Source organism: Triticum urartu, chromosome 2A (genome assembly GCF_056163025.1).
Source record: "Triticum urartu cultivar PI428250 chromosome 2A, HENAU_Tu73, whole genome shotgun sequence".
In the NCBI taxonomy this organism is placed as follows: Eukaryota; Viridiplantae; Streptophyta; class Magnoliopsida; order Poales; family Poaceae; genus Triticum; species Triticum urartu.
This window is the reverse complement of record NC_141874.1, coordinates 745159902-745178981: the sequence shown is the minus strand read 5'-3', so window position 1 is coordinate 745178981 and position 19080 is coordinate 745159902. Positions and strand designations below refer to the sequence as shown.

Here is a 19080-nt window from a genome sequence, read left to right as displayed (position 1 = left end):
AACGTTGCAGGTCCTCTCGTGCCTTGGGTGTATCTTTTGTCTTTCCATACACGCCCAAGAAGCCTAGCAGGTTCACGCAAAGGTTCTTCGTCACGTGCATCACGTCAATTGAGGAGCGGACCTCTAGGTCTTTCCAGTAGGGTAGGTCCCAAAATATAGATTTCTTCTTCCACATGGGTGCGTGTCCCTCAGCGTAATTCGGAACAGCTAGTCCACCGGGACCCTTTCCAAAGATTACGTAGTGTAAATCATTGACCATAGCAAGCACGTGAACACCGGTGCGCATGGCGGGATTCTTCCGGTGATCTGCCTCGCCTTTGAAATGCTTGCCTTTCTTTCGACATTGATGGTTGGTCAGAAGAAATCGACGATGGCCCAGGTACACATTCTTCCTGCATTTGTCCAGGTATATACTTTCAGTGTCATCTAAACAGTGCGTGCATGCGTGGTATCCTTTGTTTGTCTGTCCTGAAAGGTTACTGACAGCGGGCCAATCGTTGATGGTCACGAACAGCAACGCCTTAAGGTTAAATTCCTCCTGTCTGTGCTCATCCCACGTACGTACACCGTTTCCATTCCACAGCTGTAAAAGTTCTTCAACTAATGGCCTTAGGTACACATCAATTTCGTTGCCGGGTTGCTTAGGGCCTTGGATGAGAACTGGCATCATAATGAACTTCCGCTTCATGCACATCCAAGGAGGAAGGTTATACATACATAGAGTCACGGGCCAGGTGCTGTGATTGCTGCTCTGCTCCCCGAAAGGATTAATGCCATCCGTGCTTAAAGCAAACCATACATTCCTTGGGTCCTTTGCAAACTCATCCCAGTACTTTCTCTCGATTTTTCTCCACTGCGACCCGTCAGCGGGTGCTCTCAACTTCCCATCTTTCTTTCGGTTCTCACTGTGCCATCGCATCAACTTGGCATGCTCTTCATTTCTGAACAGACGTTTCAACCGTGGTATTATAGGAGCATACCACATCACCTTCGCAGGAACCCTCTTCCTGAGGGGCTCGCCGTCAACATCACCAGGGTCATCTCATCTGATCTTATACCGCAACGCACCGCATACCGGGCATGCGTTCAGATCCTTGTATGCACCACGGTAGAGGATGCAGTCATTAGGGCATGCATGTATCTTCTCCACCTCCAATCCTAGAGCGCATACGACCTTCTTTGCTGCGTATGTACTGTCGGGCAATTCGTTATCGTTTGGAAGCTTCTTCTTCAATATTTTCAGTAGCTTCTCAAATCCTTTGTCAGCCACAGCATTCTCTGCCTTCCACTGCAGCAATTCCAGTGCGGTACCGAGCTTTGTGTTGCCATCTTCGCAATTGGGGTATAACCCTTTTTTGTGATCCTCTAACATGCGATCGAACTTCAGCTTCTCCTTTTGACTAATGCATTGCGTCCTTGCATCGACAATGACCCGGCGGAGATCATCATCATCGGGCACATCGTCTGGTTCCTCTTGATCTTCAGCAGCTTCACCCGTGGCAGCATCATTGGGCACATCGTCTGGTTCCTCTTGATCTTCACCAGCTCCCCCCGTTGCAGCATCACCGTATTCAGGGGGCACATAGTTGTCATCGTACTCTTCTTCTTCGCCGTCTTCCATCATAACCCCTATTTCTCCGTGCCTCGTCCAAACATTATAGTGTGGCATGAAACCCTTGTAAAGCAGGTGGGAGTGAAGGATTTTCCGGTTAGAGTAAGACCTCGTATTCCCACATTCAGTCCATGGACAACACATAAAACCATTCTGCTTGTTTGCCTCAGCCGCATCGGGAAACTCATGCACGCCCTTAATGTACCCGCGGGTGTGTCTGTCATCGTACATCCATTGCCGGTTCATCTGCGTGCATTATATATAATTAAGTGTCCAAATTAATAGAAGTTCATCATCACATTAAAACCAAAGTGCATACATAGTTCTCATCTAACAACATATAGCTCTCCAGAGCATCTAATTAATTAAACCATACATTGAAACTATGTAAAACATTTCAATGCGAAAACAAATGCGATCATAATCGCAACCAAGGTAACAATTGATCCAACGGCATAATGATACCAAGCCTCGGTATGAATGGCATATTTTCTAATCTTTCTAATCTTCAAGCGCATTGCATCCATCTTGATCTTGTGATCATATACGACATCCGCAACATGCAACTCCAATATCATCTTCTCCTCCTCAATTTTTTTTATTTTTTTCCTTCAACAAATTGTTTTCTTCTTCAACTAAATTTAACCTCTCGACAATAGGGTCGGTTGGCATTTCCGATTCACATACATCCTAGATAAATAAAATCTATGTCACGTTGGTTGGCATAATTTTCATAAACAATAAATGAACCAATAGTTATGAAGATAATATACATACCAAATCCGAATCATAGACAGGACGAGGGCCGACGGGGGCGGATACCAAAACCATCGCACTATATAAGATGCAATAATAAATGTAAGAAAATGATACAAGTATCTATCTAAACAGACAAGTAAGAATATTTTTCCTTTCAGAAAGAAGATAAGAACAAGAGGCTCACCACGGTGGTGTCGGTGATGAGATCAGCGCGGGTGATCGACGGCGGTGAAGACGGGGACGGGGCGTGACGGACCGCTAAATCTAGACAAATCTCGAGGAAAATGGAGCTTGGAGGTCGAGCTTCGAGAGGAGAAAGTTTAAGTAGTGTGGCTCGGGCATTCCATCGAACACCTCATATGCATAGGAGGTGAGCTAGAGCACCACAAACCCCTCCCCTCGCCGGCCAGAGAAAAACAGAGCACTGGAGTGCTCTGCTCGCGGGCGAGGGTATATATAGGAACCTCATTGGTCCCGGTTTGTGGCAAGAACTGGGACTAAAGGGGAGCCTTTGGTCCCGGTTCAGGCCACCAACCGGGACCAATGGTGGTGGGCCAGGAGCAAGGCCCATTGGTCCCGGTTCGTCCCACCAAGCGAGACCAAAAGGTCCAGACGAACCGGGACCAATGGCCCACGTGGCCCGGCCGGCCCCCTGGGCTCACGAACCGGGACCAATGCCCACATTAGTCCCGGTTCTACACTGAACCGGGACTAATGGGCTGAGCCGGCCTGGACCATAGCCCTGTTTTCTACTAGTGTAGGTATCAATAGTCATGATTTGGTTTTGTATTTATGTTCTATTTATACTAGATGAATACCCGTGTGTTGCCACGTGCAAAATATGATTGAAAAGAAAAAAGATTACTCGGCGGAGTGACTTGACGAGTGCTTCTTATGGACTACATCCCCAACAATCTATTAATGTTATTCTTCTATTTGTGTCACCTACCATTTTATTTAACGGAACAAACTCTCTAATTTATTCAAACTGAAAAATAAAACCTATAATTAAATGGTATTTCATTTCACAATGGATGCACACACCAGTTCAAATCTCCTGCCGCAAATCTTGTCTTCATACCTCTCATCTCCGACAGTCACTCGATTCTCCACAATCATCACTTCCTAGATATTCCCATCCTATCACCCCGCTTGTCTTCTCTGGGTTCACTTTGTTTGATTCGCTTCTCAAACTTTAATAATTTCTTGGCGACGTGGATGTTGCTTGACAACGATTAGCAACACCTATATAATGAAAATATACAGTACATGAGGTGAGGGTTACCTGACAATGACACGATACATTGGCACAACACTGACATTTGGCGATGATGAGCGGCAACACCACCCCCTACGCACGTCCTTTCAAATATGCCATTTCTGTCGGTTGCTTTCTCATTCTGCTCTAGATCTATAGATTCTACAGATGATTTGTATGGGTATATCTACAGATGATTTGTATGGATATATCTACAGATGATTTGTATGGATATAACTGCAGTATGTATGATGGTCAGTACACTCCACGGTCAGGGATATCGACGACAGTTGTATGATGGTCAGTACACTCCAGGGTCAGGGATATCGAGGACAGTGTCTGGAACTGGTGGGTGCCTGATGCGGTGACCTACATCACCTACATTGCTGGGCTCTGCCGGTCTGGAACCATTGAGGACGCATTCTGGCAGCTGGAGATCATGGTCGCCAAGGGGCTACAGCTGACCGTGGTTGGCCCCAACATACTGCTGGACTATGCCGCTAAGGATCTAGATACGTCTCCGAAAAAAAAAGGATCTAGATACGTGGGTGGCCAAGGAGGTGCTGGAGCGGTGCGAAGAGCAGGGCTTCGAGGTTACGTTGTGACCTACTAGACTGTGACACGCGCTTTGCCGCATCGTTCTTTAGTCGTGAGTTAAGTCTCGCCTATTTATTTTCTACGTAGTTTTATTACAGTCTACTCACCTTTTGTCCATAATTGTTAGTTAATTATCTTACATAGTATTGTTGATCATAGGTTAAATTGTTAGTTCAGTGGGTGATTCGTGCATGTTACCACCGAATGGAATGCGTCGATCAATCAAGTTGGATGAGTTATCTGTCATCGGCCTCTTGCATGCATTATAAAACACAGAGCCATCAAGGTATCTATTCAAATACTTCTTCTGTTCCATAATATAGTGCATATAGATTATTATATTAAAGTCAAAATTTGCAAACTTTGACCAAATTTATAGAGAAAACTATTTATATCTGCAATTCTAAATATCTAAATATGAAAATACTTCTTATAATGAATCTAATGATATATGCTTGGTATTGTAGATGTAAATGTTTTTCTCAAAAAACTTGGTCAAAGTTCGTGTGGTTTGACTTTTAAAAAATGCACTACATTATGAAATTGTGAGTTTCAATTCGGCTCTAGGGAGCATTTGGTCATGTTTAGAGCATCTTTAGCCACGTGCCTCTAATTCGACCCCTCAAACACACACCGACGCACTCTGTCAGTGATCGGGTCCGTTTTGAGCCCCTATTTGTTCATCCGTGCAGACATAATTCTCATTTTCTTCCTCATATGTCCCATCACTTGCACGTGATTAGTGGAGATGAAGAGAGAGAAAGAAAAGAATAAAGAAAGAAATAAAAATGTAGTCTGGGGCGGGGCCGCGTCCTACGTGACGAATTGACCGGGCGCGTCTGGACGTGTCCACGAGCCCTCATATCCTCCCCATATTTGAGATGGATATGAGGGTTCATGGACAGCCTGGACATATAGAGAAGATATAAGGGGTCTGGTTGAGTAACTTTTTTTTCCTTTTCTTTCTTGTCTGGTCACTGACTGGGCGCGTCCGCCGGCATATGAGAGATGGTTTGAGACGTCCGGCTGTGGATGCTCTTACTGATTATTTTTTGTAAAATACCAAAAATAATAAAAAGTCAAACATGCACATTAAAAGTCAGGCATATGATGTTGTGGGTAGCTACCTGGAAAATGAGAATCACAATGATGTTCTTATATACTGCATTTGTTTCTTTTTACTCCCCGTATTAGATTTCTCTGAAGCCAAACTTTGTAAAGTTTAATCAAGTTATATTTAAAAAAAATGCGTGATAGATCTGATATTTATTTTGTATTGTGCATGCTAATATTTTTCTGGAAACTTGGTCTAATTTACACTGAGTTTGACTCAAGACAATGTATATACGAAGGAAAAAGATATAGAAGTATAATATACATATACTTTGCAGTTGAGAGATACAATAACACATACTAATACACATACACACTTAAGCAATGGACACACATTGACAAATGGGCCAACAACGCTCCCCTCAGCCCCGAGACACTAGAGGCAAGGATTTCAAGGGAGCTTAGTAACTAGGTAGACAACACGGTCATGGACCATTTATCCAACAAGATGATGTGGCTGAGTGTCATCAGGATGTTCACGAATCTGCTCAAGAAGACCATAACAGCCAACGTGCAGACATACAATATTCTGATCTCATCCCTGTGCCGAGCCGGCAACTTCTAGCTTGCCAAGTTCGCATTCAGCTATAACAGGTTTGTGGCGTAGACTGACCTGTAACATTCTGATCCACAAGTTCTACGACGCGGGAAAGGAGGGCGAGCTCGGGTTCTTGTTCTCCAAGGCCGACGCGGGGAAGATTGCCCCACACGAATCACATATAAGACACAAGTCGATTGCCTCTTTGTGAACCCTAGCTCCTCCCCTAGCTCGTCCTAGCTCTCCCTCTCTCTCTCACTCTCTCTGGCACGAACCAAGAAGGAAGGAGGAAGAAGATGGAACAGTGGACACAGGAGGTTTTTCGACGCACGAACGCCCGCCGCACCGATGGCATTTTCACTCCTCAAGCACGAACTTGAGCACCACAACTGTTACAAGGGTCACCGCACGGCTTTATAGCCCCGAGCCGGCACCCTGGGCACGTACTCACGCCTCCACTCGCTCCGATCGTGCCTACATTCTGCACGCTCTGGTCGCGCCCGCAACTCTCTCGGACACGCGCGACTCGCAGTGAGCACCAACAGAACGAGCCCGATCGGGCCGTGCAGCTCGCCAACAACTTGCACCTATACACACGCATACGGTGTACTCATGCATGGACATGCCCGTGCACCACACGCACACTTGCCACGAACCCGACGCGCCTACACACACGCACACAACATGTCCTGGCCGCCGCCGCGGCTTATTTGGCCAACACTCACCCCCTTAAGCCATGGCCTAGAAGAGTCCATCGTTCTCGACGTTGGCATCAGCGAGGAGGGTTTGCTCCATCGCCTGCGCCTTCCACAGCTTGGGGCACTCGCGCTTGAAGTGGCCGCGTTGGCTGCAGCTGTAATACTGTCCGGGCCGCTTGCCTCCGCCACCCGGCGCCGTGCTGCCCGCGCCATCATCGTCATGATCGATGAAGCCGCCTCCGCCATGCTGACGTCGCCGTGCCGCCCACTGTGCCGCGGTTATCATGAGCTGCTCACTTGCTCGCTCCCCGCCGGCCTGCGCGTCGCCGCGTCCTCTCCTCAAATGCTTTCGGACGCACGAGGGCCTCCTCAAAGGGCGTCTCCTCGACATCACAAAACTTCTCGATGCCGACCACCGCAGCGTACAGCCGGTCCGGCACGGTGTCGATCTTGACCATCGTCGCGTCGTTGAGTGTTTCACCAAGTCCGGCGTACCTGGCCGCCATGCTACTGACCTTCCTGGCGTACACATCCAGGTCGTCGGCATCGTCCATGCACAGGCGGTCGAAATCCCCCCGCAAAGTCGCGAGCCGCGCCGCCCGCACCCGATCAGTGCCGACAAAGCGCATCTTGAGAGAGTCCTATACCTCATTCGTGGTGGGCTTCGTCGATACCTGCAGCAGGATCTCCTCCAACAGTGCGCTGAGGAGCATCACCCGCGCCGTCTTGCTCCTGCTGGCGTCGATCGCTGTGCCCTCCTCCGGAGCTACCACCCCCCACAGCCCCTGGACATCAAGGATGGCCTCCACCTTGATCGCCCAGGAGATGTAGTTCGTCGTGGTCAGCGGCGGGACCGGCAGAGAGAACATGCCACCGCCACCACCGTGCGGTACGAGGGCCATGGCCGCCGGCGATCACTCCCGAACCGAAGCTCTGATGCCAATTGGTGGTACCCTAGCTCCTCCCCTAGCTCGTCCTAGCTCTCCCTCTCTCTTGCTGTCACTCTCTCTGGCACGAACCAAGAAGGAAGAAGGACGAAGAAGATGGAACAGTGGACACGAGAGGTTTTCCGACGCATGAAGGCCCGCCGCACCAACGGCCTTTTCACTCCTCAAGCATGAACTCGGGCACCACATCTGTTACAATGGTCACCACACGGCTTTATAGCCCCGAGACGGCGCCCTGGGCATGTACCCACGCCTCCACTCGCCCTGATCGTGCCCACACTCCGAACGCTCTGGCCACGCCCGCAACACGCTCGGACATGCCCGACTCGCGGTGAGCACCAATAGAACGAGCCCGATGGGGCCGTGCAGCTTGCCAACAACCTACACCTACACACACGCGCACGGTGTACTCATGCACGGACACGCCTGTGCACCACACGCATGCACACGTACACTTCCCACGAACCCGACGCGTCCGACACGACCCGTTCGTGCCCACACACACGCACACAACATGTCCTGGCCGCCGCCGCGGTTTATTTGGCCAACACTTTGGGTCTGGGAGGAGACCCGAGGTTGCCAATCTGGTAAGGCACATCGGCGATGGATACCCTGCGGAGCCCGTAGTGCATCTGGTTGGTTAGGAGTGGAAACGTTCGAGAGGCTTTGAGCCTGTTTGATGACATGCTAGCGAAAGAAGTCTCTTTAGATGCTAGGGTTTTCGCCACTTTACATGGCAGTGGCCTTAATTTTGAACTTGTAGTGCTGTATTAATAGGAGACAGACATGAAAACTAAAACACCTTTTTGGTCTTCTTTATTGTTATGCAATCCCGGGTTCATGGGCCCAACAATGTGGGACTAAACCCAACAACCGATGTGGGACTAAACCCAGCATGATATAACCTGTCACACAAAAATCCGTTATGTTCCAACTTATAAAAGGATTTGCTTCATGATGAGGGGTTCTCAAGAAGCAATGATCTTAGTAAATCTCTTGTTTTGTTAGGCGTGCATGTTGTTCGTGTAGCAAGATACTCTTCACAACAGATTATTTCTATGTAGTTAGTTGCTTACGAGGTGATGCCAAAGGAGAGCATTTTCTGCAGAGCAACTGAGTTTTGTTCATTATGTTTTGGAAGCATTTATGAGTTGTTATCCTGACATTCAAGCGGCTGATGCTTCAGTAAATTGCTTGGTGATTCCAGATTCAATTGTTGTCCTCACACCTTTGAGAAACCTTGTATGTAATGATGCACCATGGATGGACACTGATGCCACTTCAAAGCATTTTGTGCATCATAGTATCTGTAAGAGTGAATTCTGGTTTTTACCCTCTATTTTGATTTTTGACACTAATTACCCTATTTAGCAGGATTTCATCCATTTTACCCTATTTAGCAAAAGTTTTGCCACAATTTACCCATTTTAAAATTTTGCGAGCATTCTGATGAGCAGGTCCCAATTGTTAGGTCCACCTAGCATGCCCCATCAACAGTTTTTGCCTACCTATTTTTCTCCATGTTGAACCAGTCCTCGCAGCTTCGCTCGACTGGGCTGGCCTGATATGATCGCCAGAGCAGGTCGCTCGCGTCCAACGCACAAGGCGTAAGTTGAGCCGCACCACTCTGGCCTCCAATATTCATAGCACACATTGTTCGCCTTCCTTTGAATCACACACATGCTGCAAACAAAGAAAAAAAAGGATTTCAACAATATTCAAAATGGTGAAAAAACTTTAAATCAATGTACGTGAGTTATAGATGGGTGATATGTATACACGTGATCTTCTAATAAGCATTTTAATTATGTCTGAATCAAACGCCTCACCGGCCAATGCATGAGTCAGGAAAACTTCATAATACACATATGATGGAGATGGTCAAAATCATGTGGAATGAGGTACGACGTGAGGGCTTGCTTGTTCACCAACCTCGCTGATTTGTTGGACGAGCGCCCCCATAGATCTGCAACCGAGCACAACCTGATGGGGGCATGTACATGGACGCGCCCACGCCGACGTCGGCGAGCTTGATGGAGCCGGATTACATGGGGTCATTTCTTGCCTTGATGTCGCCCCAGACGTCGGCGAGATTGACGGAGCCGGATTCCACGGGGTCATTTCTTGTCTTGATGTCACGAACATATATAACGCCGCTCGAGGAGGTATGAAATCACGCCGCTGCCGTTGCCTGACAATCCCTAACCATAAGTTCGAGCGAGCCTGACGGGTACGTGTGGGCAGAAGCCTGGACGGGCGATGCAATCTATTAGGCGTGAGTAAGGAGCGTGGTCGACTCAGGCATTATGCGTTGGACGAGACGCAAGTGACCTCCATCGGGCCGGTCCGGTCGGGAGAAGCCGTGAGGACTGGTTCACGATAGAGAAAAATAAGCAGGAAAAAACCATCGATGTGGCATGCCAGCTAGACTTCACAATTGGGACCTGTCTGCCAGAACACTCATGAAATTTTAAATAGGGTAAATCGTGGCAGAACTTTTGTTAAATGGGGTAAAATGGATGAAATTTCGCTAAATGGGGTAAGTAGTGTCAAAATGTCAAAATAGGAGGTAAAAACCGGAATTCACTCTATCTGTAATGATCCGCCCAATAGACTAGGGGCCCGGTCTCTTTTCCCCTACATGTGTTGAGGAGTGAACCAGGCTATCTCAGATGGATGACAAGGGTGTTTGATTCTGTCTCAGCTACATCATGCATGTATATTGACTGAAAATAATGATTTCCTCAGAACATAAGTAGATCCATGATAAGATTTGAACACTGAAAATGATGATTTCCTGAGAATATATGCAGCAAAATGCACAGGGCTGGCCCATAGCTTGGGCAAAAGGGGCGACCGCCCTAGGCCCCAAGAGGAGAGTGTCCAATCTACAAATTATACTACCGAACACTATACATTATACATTATAGATATGAATGTTTATTAAATGCTGAAAATAAAGACTTGATTTGCAGGAGCGTAAGTTCGCACCACATACTAATACATTATATCACGCTGAAGCAAACCAAATCGACTAGCGAAGTTGAGTTCAAATACACTATCTTTCTTCTAGATGGATGTCTTATTATCATAATGAAAATTATGTCAACTAGATTTCAGTGTTTAAACCAATGCACAAGTTTTAATTTGAGAAACAGGTAGGACATCTCATTTGCACCAAATGAAATTAAGTCCATATGGATGAGCATGTCAGATAATCGAATCATACACAAAACTACAATCAACAACATTTTTGGTTCTCTGATGATTCTATTACTAAACCCAACTCGCGAGTCACATTTTCTATGCCCTAGAAGTTTCTATGAATATAGCCGGCTAATATACACTAGAAACCACTATTAATTTTTTTGTTATTGTATATGATTTTGAAATCTCTACCATTATATTTAATAATATTAAAAGATATATAAACACATTCATAAATATAGAAACATATGTGTATACACCATATAGTTTATGCAATATTAGAAAATAAATTGGAAATATTTTTAACAATAAAAAATTGGTACAACATCAAATTTAAATTTTGCAGAATCAAAAGTTTCAATGATATTCATTACAATTTTATAACAATGAATAACATTAATATTATTTGGAAACACTGTTATCTTACTAAGTAATTGAAAATTTATATTAATTACAATTGTATATAATACAATTATTAATTTAATGTAAGCATAGAACTTTAGTATAAAATAGTTGTTTTACATCGCCCTGCCAAAGCCGATCCCTCCCTACTGGCCGCCGTCGTTGCTGGAGTTGGAGTTCATGATCATGGTACAGGGTATGTCGGGATCGCGGGATACGGGGTCTGCACACGCACGGGCCATAGGGGCGGGCAGTGTGAGTTGCAGTACTGCACCTGCACCTACTTGCTCGCGCCAATGAGCAAGGCACCGACGAGCGCGGCAAGCCAGAGCAAAGCTGAAGCGCCCATCGGGCCGAGAACAGAGGCGACGAGAACAGGGCGAGATGCGAGCGAGAGAGAGGCGAGCAGTGGTCGGTGGCTCGAGGGGAAAAGGTAAGCTGCAGCCTGCAGCAGGACAATAGGTAATGATCGAGTGCGCAATGGGAGGAGATCGCGACTGTGCTTTTGTGCCTTGCATCTTACTTGGCAGCGTGTTCGACTGAGAAATATAAATGAAAAAAGAACATGTTTACCAGCCTGCTAAAGCACACCCGTAAGAATCTCCCCAAAATCATATGAATACCCGGTAAAACCATTTTAGTGGGGAGTTTTTTACGTGACGTTTTTATAAGTGCCACACGTACGGCACAAAGCAAAATCTTGTCCTAACATTTTTTACAATTAAAGTTGTCGTCCGAAAAGAAAAAAACTATTAAAACTTGCCATCCAACAAGAAAGTTGCTATGCTTGACAACTAAAGTTGACATCCTTATCTTACTATACTTGTAATAAAACTCGTTCGGAGTTGTCATGTGTTCGTGTCACGCATGTGGCACTTATCAGGGTCTTGTTTTTGTTAACACAGTACAGATGCAGACACTCATACATACACACATATGTGTATCCCTATGACGCATACATACACACCGTATCCCTATGAGCATCTTCGAAAGAATAAGCCGGCACGCTCCACTGAACGGACATCACCGAAAAGACTAAAATAAATCTAGAAAAATATAAGCATCAGTACCAACTATAGATCTTGAACCTGGTTTGCCGGTTCAATCACAAAAAACCTAATTAGGGCATCTCCAACGCCGACCCAGACGTGTTTTGCCATCCAACATGGGGCTGTATCGGTCCAAAGAGCGATCTTGACAAACGTTTTCCTGCAAAATGGAAGCAAAGTTGGGAGTTGGGAGGGGGCCTTTGCGGGAGTCCAGACAGTAGCCAAGTAGGACTCCGACGCCCCGACCCACAAAAATCCCCCCTCCTGGTCTCACTTTCATCCATTTCGTCTCTTCTCCCCCTTGCTTTGCATCTGCAACCTCCTACTCCGCTGCCGCCGCTGTACCACCCCGGTTGTCGCACAGGCATTACCGGACTTCCGCAACCAGCACTGACGCGCCCACTTGCCTTTTATGACGACGCCTTCCACACAGGACCCGGTCAAAACTAGGTACACTCTGCCCCCTGTCGTTGACATCCATGGCGGACACCACGGCGACCAGGTGTTCGGTCAAAAGCCATTGACCTTATATTTTACCGCCAGGTCACTTTTTTAGAGTCCGAAGGATGGCTGGGTACTCGACCATGCGGGATGACTTGTTGTGCGGTGCGTGGTTGGCCGTATCCGCGGATTTCGTAAGCAGGAGCATAAGGGGGAGCTTCTGACAGAGCGTGGATTATTTGTTTCACGCGCGAAAGCACATTACGCCCTATGACATACACATCATCCATGATCGCAATGTGAAGTCGTTATCCTATCAATGGTACTGCCATTTAGACACCCGTCGCCATGTTTTATCACGTGGTTGGTATGCTGGAGGCAAGGTGGCCATTGCGTGCGGTAGTGGAGGAGATCGTAAGTTTTCCTTCTTTTTGTTCAACTTGTTGATTAGATCATTCATTCACTCAATGTTGCTCCATACATTCTGTAGCCTGTACGTGCTGCCGTGATGTATCACATGATAGATGGATGACCATTTAAGCACACACACTGTTGGATGAAGCTCAAGGGACAATATGTGTGGGACGACATAATTGTTGTACTATACTTATTTGCATGCTATGTATGGATGATTTGTATTATTTTTTATCCGAACTTGAGTAAATTGCAAGAAACTACCACATTGAAGGCTAGATTAGCAAAAAACCACTACTATACATATTTTTGATAGAAATCATCATGTCTAGCATAATCTTTTTGCAAATATCACTGATCAGCACATTAGGGAAGTTTGGGAACATTTATGATAGGTAGGCCTCACTCGTTAGTAACCGACTTGGCAAAAAGCCACATAGGCGTGCTCTCCTCTCTCTTGAGCATTATGTCGAACAAGTTGTGTGCACACGCCTCGGCGTTCCTCCGGTGCCACCTCATCTCTGTCGCAATTGTCGTGGACGGCGGCGGGAGGTAAAACACGTTCGCGATGTTCCAGCTGCTGTCCCTAACATTGCGCCTCTCCTCCTCGTCATGCAGCACTACTTTCCGAAGCGCACCCCATCAGCCGCCACCGCCATCGCATCCACCACATTCTACACCACTAGTCGCCATTGCTAGTACCCACTGCCTCTCACGCCCGCTCTCTCGGCGGAGGTGGTCCTGGCCTACCCATCGCCGGAGTCCTGGGTGTGGACGCAGATCGACGCGGAGACCTGCTGCGACGCGGACGCCGAGTCCTAGGTCCTCCATAAGCCCATCCCTCACCGCGCCAATCTTGGCACGGAATGTGGTGGCATCCTAGCTGGGCGAGCTCATACTCCTCTGATTGCTTGTATCTGCGTTGGTAATTTCCTGAAGAGGGGATGATGCAGCACAGTAATAACCCACAAATATAGAGGGTCACAACAGTTTTTGAGGATAGAGTATTCAACCCAAATTTATAGATTCAACACAAGGGGAGCCAAAGTATATTTGTAAGCATTAGCAGTTGAATTGTCAATTCAACCACACCTAGAGATTAAATATCTGCAGCAAAGTGATTAGTAGAACAGTAGTATGATAGTTTGATAGTGATAGCCACCGCCGTCCATGATCTTGACATCCACGCCCGCGTTCCCATCAAGCTCGACCAATCCACCTCCTCGTACTACGCATGGAAGACCTACTTCAACCTCGGCTTTCGCGATTACCACCTCCTCGAGCACGTCGACGAGACCGTGGATGGCGACCTCATGGCGGATGATCCGGACTGGGCGGCCATTGAGGCCTCCCTCATCCGGTGGTTCTACCTCACCGTCTCCCCGGACATGTTCCAGACGGTCGTCTCGGAGGATAACGACGTGTGTGCCGTGTGGACCAAGATCAAGAACCTCTTCACAGACAATAAGCTTCAACGTCTTGTGTTTTTGCAGCAGGAATTTTTCGGGTGCCACCAAGATGACTCCTCCATCGACGACTACTACATGCGCCTTAAGCGCCTCGCCGACAAGCTCCGCGACATCAGCGCCAAGGTATCCGACGAGCTCATGCTTAGCACCCTCACCACCGACATCAATGAGGACTTCAGCAACGTGGCCTCGAACCTCTCCCTGCTGCCGAACCCAACCTTCCAGTCCGTTGCCGCGTATTTACGCTTGGAGGAATGCCGGATGAAAAAGGTCAAGGCCCGTGTTCATCACACCGCCCTCATCGCCGGGACATTTCGCGGGCCGCCTCAGCCCGCCCTGCCTCAACCGCGTCCGCCGGCGCCACCGGGGTACTTCCCCCTCCCGCCGGCTCCACCCGCACCTCGCTCCTCAGCATCAGCAGTAGGGAGGGGGCGGCGGTCGCCGCAACCGGTGTCGAGGGGGCAGCCGCCCCCAACAGCAGCAGCAACAGCCGGGGTACGGGGGGGGGGGGAGGGGGGCTCCACGCCAACATCAACCCTCCCCGCCCTGGACCGTCGGCACTAATCCGTCGACCGATGTGATTCCCGCTTACCACATGCAGGTCCCACGGGCTCCGGGCATCCTCGGGCTGCACCCGATCGGTCCCCAGGCGCACTTCGCCGCCGCACCTTACCAGGCGGGTGGGGGCGGCTACGCTCCCCTGCCGGCGCCCCCTTCGGCCGGCGCCTCCTTCGGCTATGCGCCAGCTCAGCCCGGAGGCTACCCGCTCCCTCCGGCCCCATGGGATGCTGCCCTGCTCGCTGCGCTACACTCGGCGCCGTCTCCCTCCAACTACGGAGGTGGCGGCGATTGGTACATGGACACGGGGGCTACCGCCCACATGACGTCGCACCCCGGTAACCTTGCCTCTTCCTTCCCGGTCACCACCTCCAACCGCATCACCTTCGGCGATGGTTCTTCCGTACCCATTACTCATGTCGGTCATAGTTTCTTTCCATCTAATTCTATGCCTATTCACATGACTAATGTTCTTGTCTCACCTAACCTAGTTAAAAACCTTGTCTTCGTTTGTCATCTTGCACGTGACAATCCTCTCACCGTTGAATTTGATGATATTGGTTTCTCTGTGAAGGACGCCCGTACACGGATGGTGCTCCACCGATGTGACAGCCCCGACGACTTGTACCCGGTGCACTCCGCCTCCACCGCCACCGCCACCACCTCTTCAGTCGCCCTCTCCGCCTGTTTCGACCTTTGGCATGTACGCTTGGGTTACCCCAACTCCATCGTCCTTCGCTAGATTCTCACGAGTTTTTCATTTTCATGTAATAAATTCGATGAGCACACTTGTCATGCTTGCCGTCTTGGTAAACATGTTCGTCGAGCGTTTAGCGAGTCAAACACTATTTCTTCTTTTCCGTTTCAGTTAATCCATAGTGATGTATGGACATCTCCCATTGCGAGCAACATGGGTTTCTTATATTATCTTGTTTTACTTGATGATTTCTCTCATTTTGCATGGACGTTTCCACTCCGTCGCAAATCCGATGTTCTCGCCACTCTCACGGCCTTTTACTCCTACATCACCACCCAGTTCAGGCGTCATATTCTCGCCCTTCGGACTGATAATGGAAAAGAGTTTGACAACGCTGCCACTCACCACCTTCTTGCGTCTCATGGCACCACCTTTCGTCTCACGTGCCCCTACACATCCCAGCAGAATGGTCGTGCCGAGCGGATCCTCCGCACTCTTAATGACTGCGTCTGCACGTTGTTGTTCCACTCCAACATGCCCCCTCGGTTCTGGCCCGATGCTCTCGCCACCGCCACTCTCCTAGTTAACATTAGGCCTTGTCGTCCTCGCTGGAACTACACTCCGCACCAACTTCTCTTTGGTTCCCTTCCATCCTATGATGGTCTCCGTATCTTCGGTTGTCTGTGTTATCCTAGCACCGCCTCCACTACACCACACAAACTCGCTTCTCGCTCTGTAGCATGTATCTTACTAGGCTACCCCCTAACACCAAAGGTTACCAGTGCTACGCCCGTCTCCCACTGTGTGTACACCTCCCGACACGTGTAATTTGATGAGCGGGTATTTCCTTTTCATCAGGTACCGCCTTCTGCAGAGGACTCGGCGCTCCATGATGGTGTTTCGGACGCGGACCCGGTGCAGCCCCCGGCGCGGCCCCTCCTGGCCCCGGCGTGGCTCCTGATGGATCCTCCCGGCGCGGCCTCGGCGTGCCCTCCCACGGAGGCCCCCTCTGCTACGACCCCTACTGTGGGCTCCTCCGCTGCCCCGGCTGCAGGCTCCTTGGCCTTGGTCCCGGCGCGGCCCTGCATGGCCCTGGGTAGCCCTTCGGCTCCCACCCCGCCGGGTGGCGCGGCTGGCTCCACCGCCCCGGCTGGCCCCGCTGCTCCGGCCGGCCCCGGTCCCGCTGCGACGCCAGGAGCGATGGACTCTTCACCACCCCCGTCTGTAGCTCCTGCCGCAGTCGACCCGCCTCCCGCTGGCATGATGACGTGGTCTCGCGCCGATATCTACCACCCCAGCACGCGCTACGATGCTGATGAGTATGTGTGTGCAGTGTCGACATCATCCTCTCCACCGTCGCCCATCCCCTCGTCCGCACGCGCTGCCCTCCGTGATCCACATTGGCTCACGGCAATGCGCGAGGAGTTCGATGCGTTGCAGCGCAACCGCACGTGGCATCTTGTGCCGCGACCCCCTCACACCAACGTCATCAGTGGCAAATTGGTGTTTCGTCACAAGACCAACCCTGACGGTTCTCTCGAGCGCTACAAGGCTCGTTGGGTGGTGCACGGCTTCCGACAGCGCGCTGGCGTGGACTTCACCGACAGCTTCGCACCGGTAGTTAAACCGGGCACGATTCGTACGGTGCTTCAGCTGGCGGTCTCCCGTGCCTGGCCTGTGCATCAATTGGATGTCTCCAACGCATTTCTGCACGGCCCCCTCACAGAACGGGTCTTCTGTGAGCAGCCGACTGGCTTCGTCGATGCCAAGCATCCCGACCATGTCTTCTTGCTCTCTCGGTCTCTCTATGGACTGAAGCAGGCCCCTAGGGCATGGTACCAGCGTATGGCTGGGTTCTTACAGCAGCTTGGGTTGCACACAACCCGCTCCGATGCATCATTGTTCGTCTATCATCAGGGCACTGCTACTGCGTACCTGCTGCTCTATGTGGACGATATTATCCTGACGGCATCCTCGCCTGGGCTTCTTCAGCAGCTCACGGCTCGTCTTCGTGATGAGTTTACCCTCAAGGATCCGGGAGCGCTGCACTACTTCCTTGGCATTGAGGTCGTCCGCCGTGCCGACGGGTTCTTTCTACATCAGCAGAAGTGCGCTCATGAGCTTCTCGAGCGCGTGGGTATGCTTAATTGCAAGACCGCGCCCACGCCCGTTGACACCAAGGCGAAGGTTTCTGCTTTGGAGGGTTCCCCTGCGCCGGATGCCGCGTTCTACCGCTCCATCGTCGGCGCCCTGCAGTATCTCACCCTCACTCGGCCTGACTTGCATTATGCAGTCCAGCAGGTGTGCCTCCACATGCACTCCCCGCGTGATTCCCATTGGACTCTGGTGAAGCGTATTCTTCGTTATATACATGACACTATGACCATGGGACTCACCCTGACGGCCTCCTCCATCGACATGGTTGCCTACTCCAACGCCGATTGGGCTGGCTGCCCGGACATGCGTCGCTCTACGTCAGGCTATTGTATCTACCTCGGGCCCTCGCTGATATCTTGGTCGTCCAAGCGGCAGCCCACGGTCTCTCGTTCGAGTGCCGTGGCGGAGTATCGGGCAGTGGCTAACGCCGTTGCTGAGTGCTCTTGGCTCCGTCAGCTTCTCCAGGAATTGCTTTGTGTGGTCTCTAAGGCCACGATCGTCTATTGTGACAATGTCTCCGCCGTCTACCTCTCCGCCAACCCCGTCCATCATCGCCGTACGAAGCATATTGAGCTCGACATTCACTTTGTTCGCGAGTAGGTGGCTCTCGGGAAGGTGCATGTTTTGCACGTTCCTACCACTCAGCAGTTTGCCGATGTCATGACTAAGGGACTACTGATAACCCACAAGTATAGGGGATCGCAACAGTTTTTGAGGGTAGAGTATTCAACCCAAATTTATTGATTCGACACAGAAGCCAAAGAATATTCTCAAGTATTAGCAGTTGAGTTGTCAATTCAACCACACCTGGATAACTTAATATCAGCAGCAAAGTGTTTAGTAGCAAAGTAATATGATAGTAGTGGTAACGGTAACAAAAGTAACAGAAGCAAAAGTAATATTTTTGGTGTTTTGTAGTGATTGTAACAGTAGCAACGAAAAAGTAAATAAGCAAAAACCAATATAGGAAAAGCTCGTAGGCATTGGATCGGTGATGGATAATTATGACGGACGCGGTTCATCATGTAACAATCATAACATAGGGTGACACAGAACTAGCTCCAATTCATCAATGTAATGTAGGCATGTATTCCGAATATAGTCATACGTGCTTATGGAAAAAAACTTGCATGACATCTTTTCTCCTACCCTCCCGTGGCAGCA

At 49.4% G+C, this 19080-nt stretch overlaps 1 protein-coding gene and 1 long non-coding RNA gene across 2 annotated transcripts; one reads left to right on the top strand and one right to left on the bottom strand.

Annotated features, from left to right (window-relative positions):
- Positions 1-2087: 2087 nt before the first annotated feature.
- LOC147987595 (uncharacterized) lies at positions 2088-2738 on the bottom strand. The gene is made up of 3 exons (XR_015617688.1): positions 2556-2738; positions 2390-2447; positions 2088-2302 (listed from the first exon to the last, which is right to left on the bottom strand). It is a non-coding gene; the product is annotated as an uncharacterized LOC147987595 (long non-coding RNA).
- A 6680-nt stretch (positions 2739-9418) lies between these two features.
- On the top strand, positions 9419-18516 carry LOC125532124 (uncharacterized). Its single transcript, XM_087542443.1, has 5 exons — positions 9419-9518; positions 14194-14999; positions 15106-15457; positions 15554-15765; positions 16618-18516. Exons 1-5 carry the CDS (start codon positions 9419-9421, stop codon positions 18514-18516), a joined length of 3369 nt encoding a protein of 1122 aa, XP_087398569.1.
- The last annotated feature ends 564 nt before the right edge of the window (positions 18517-19080 follow it).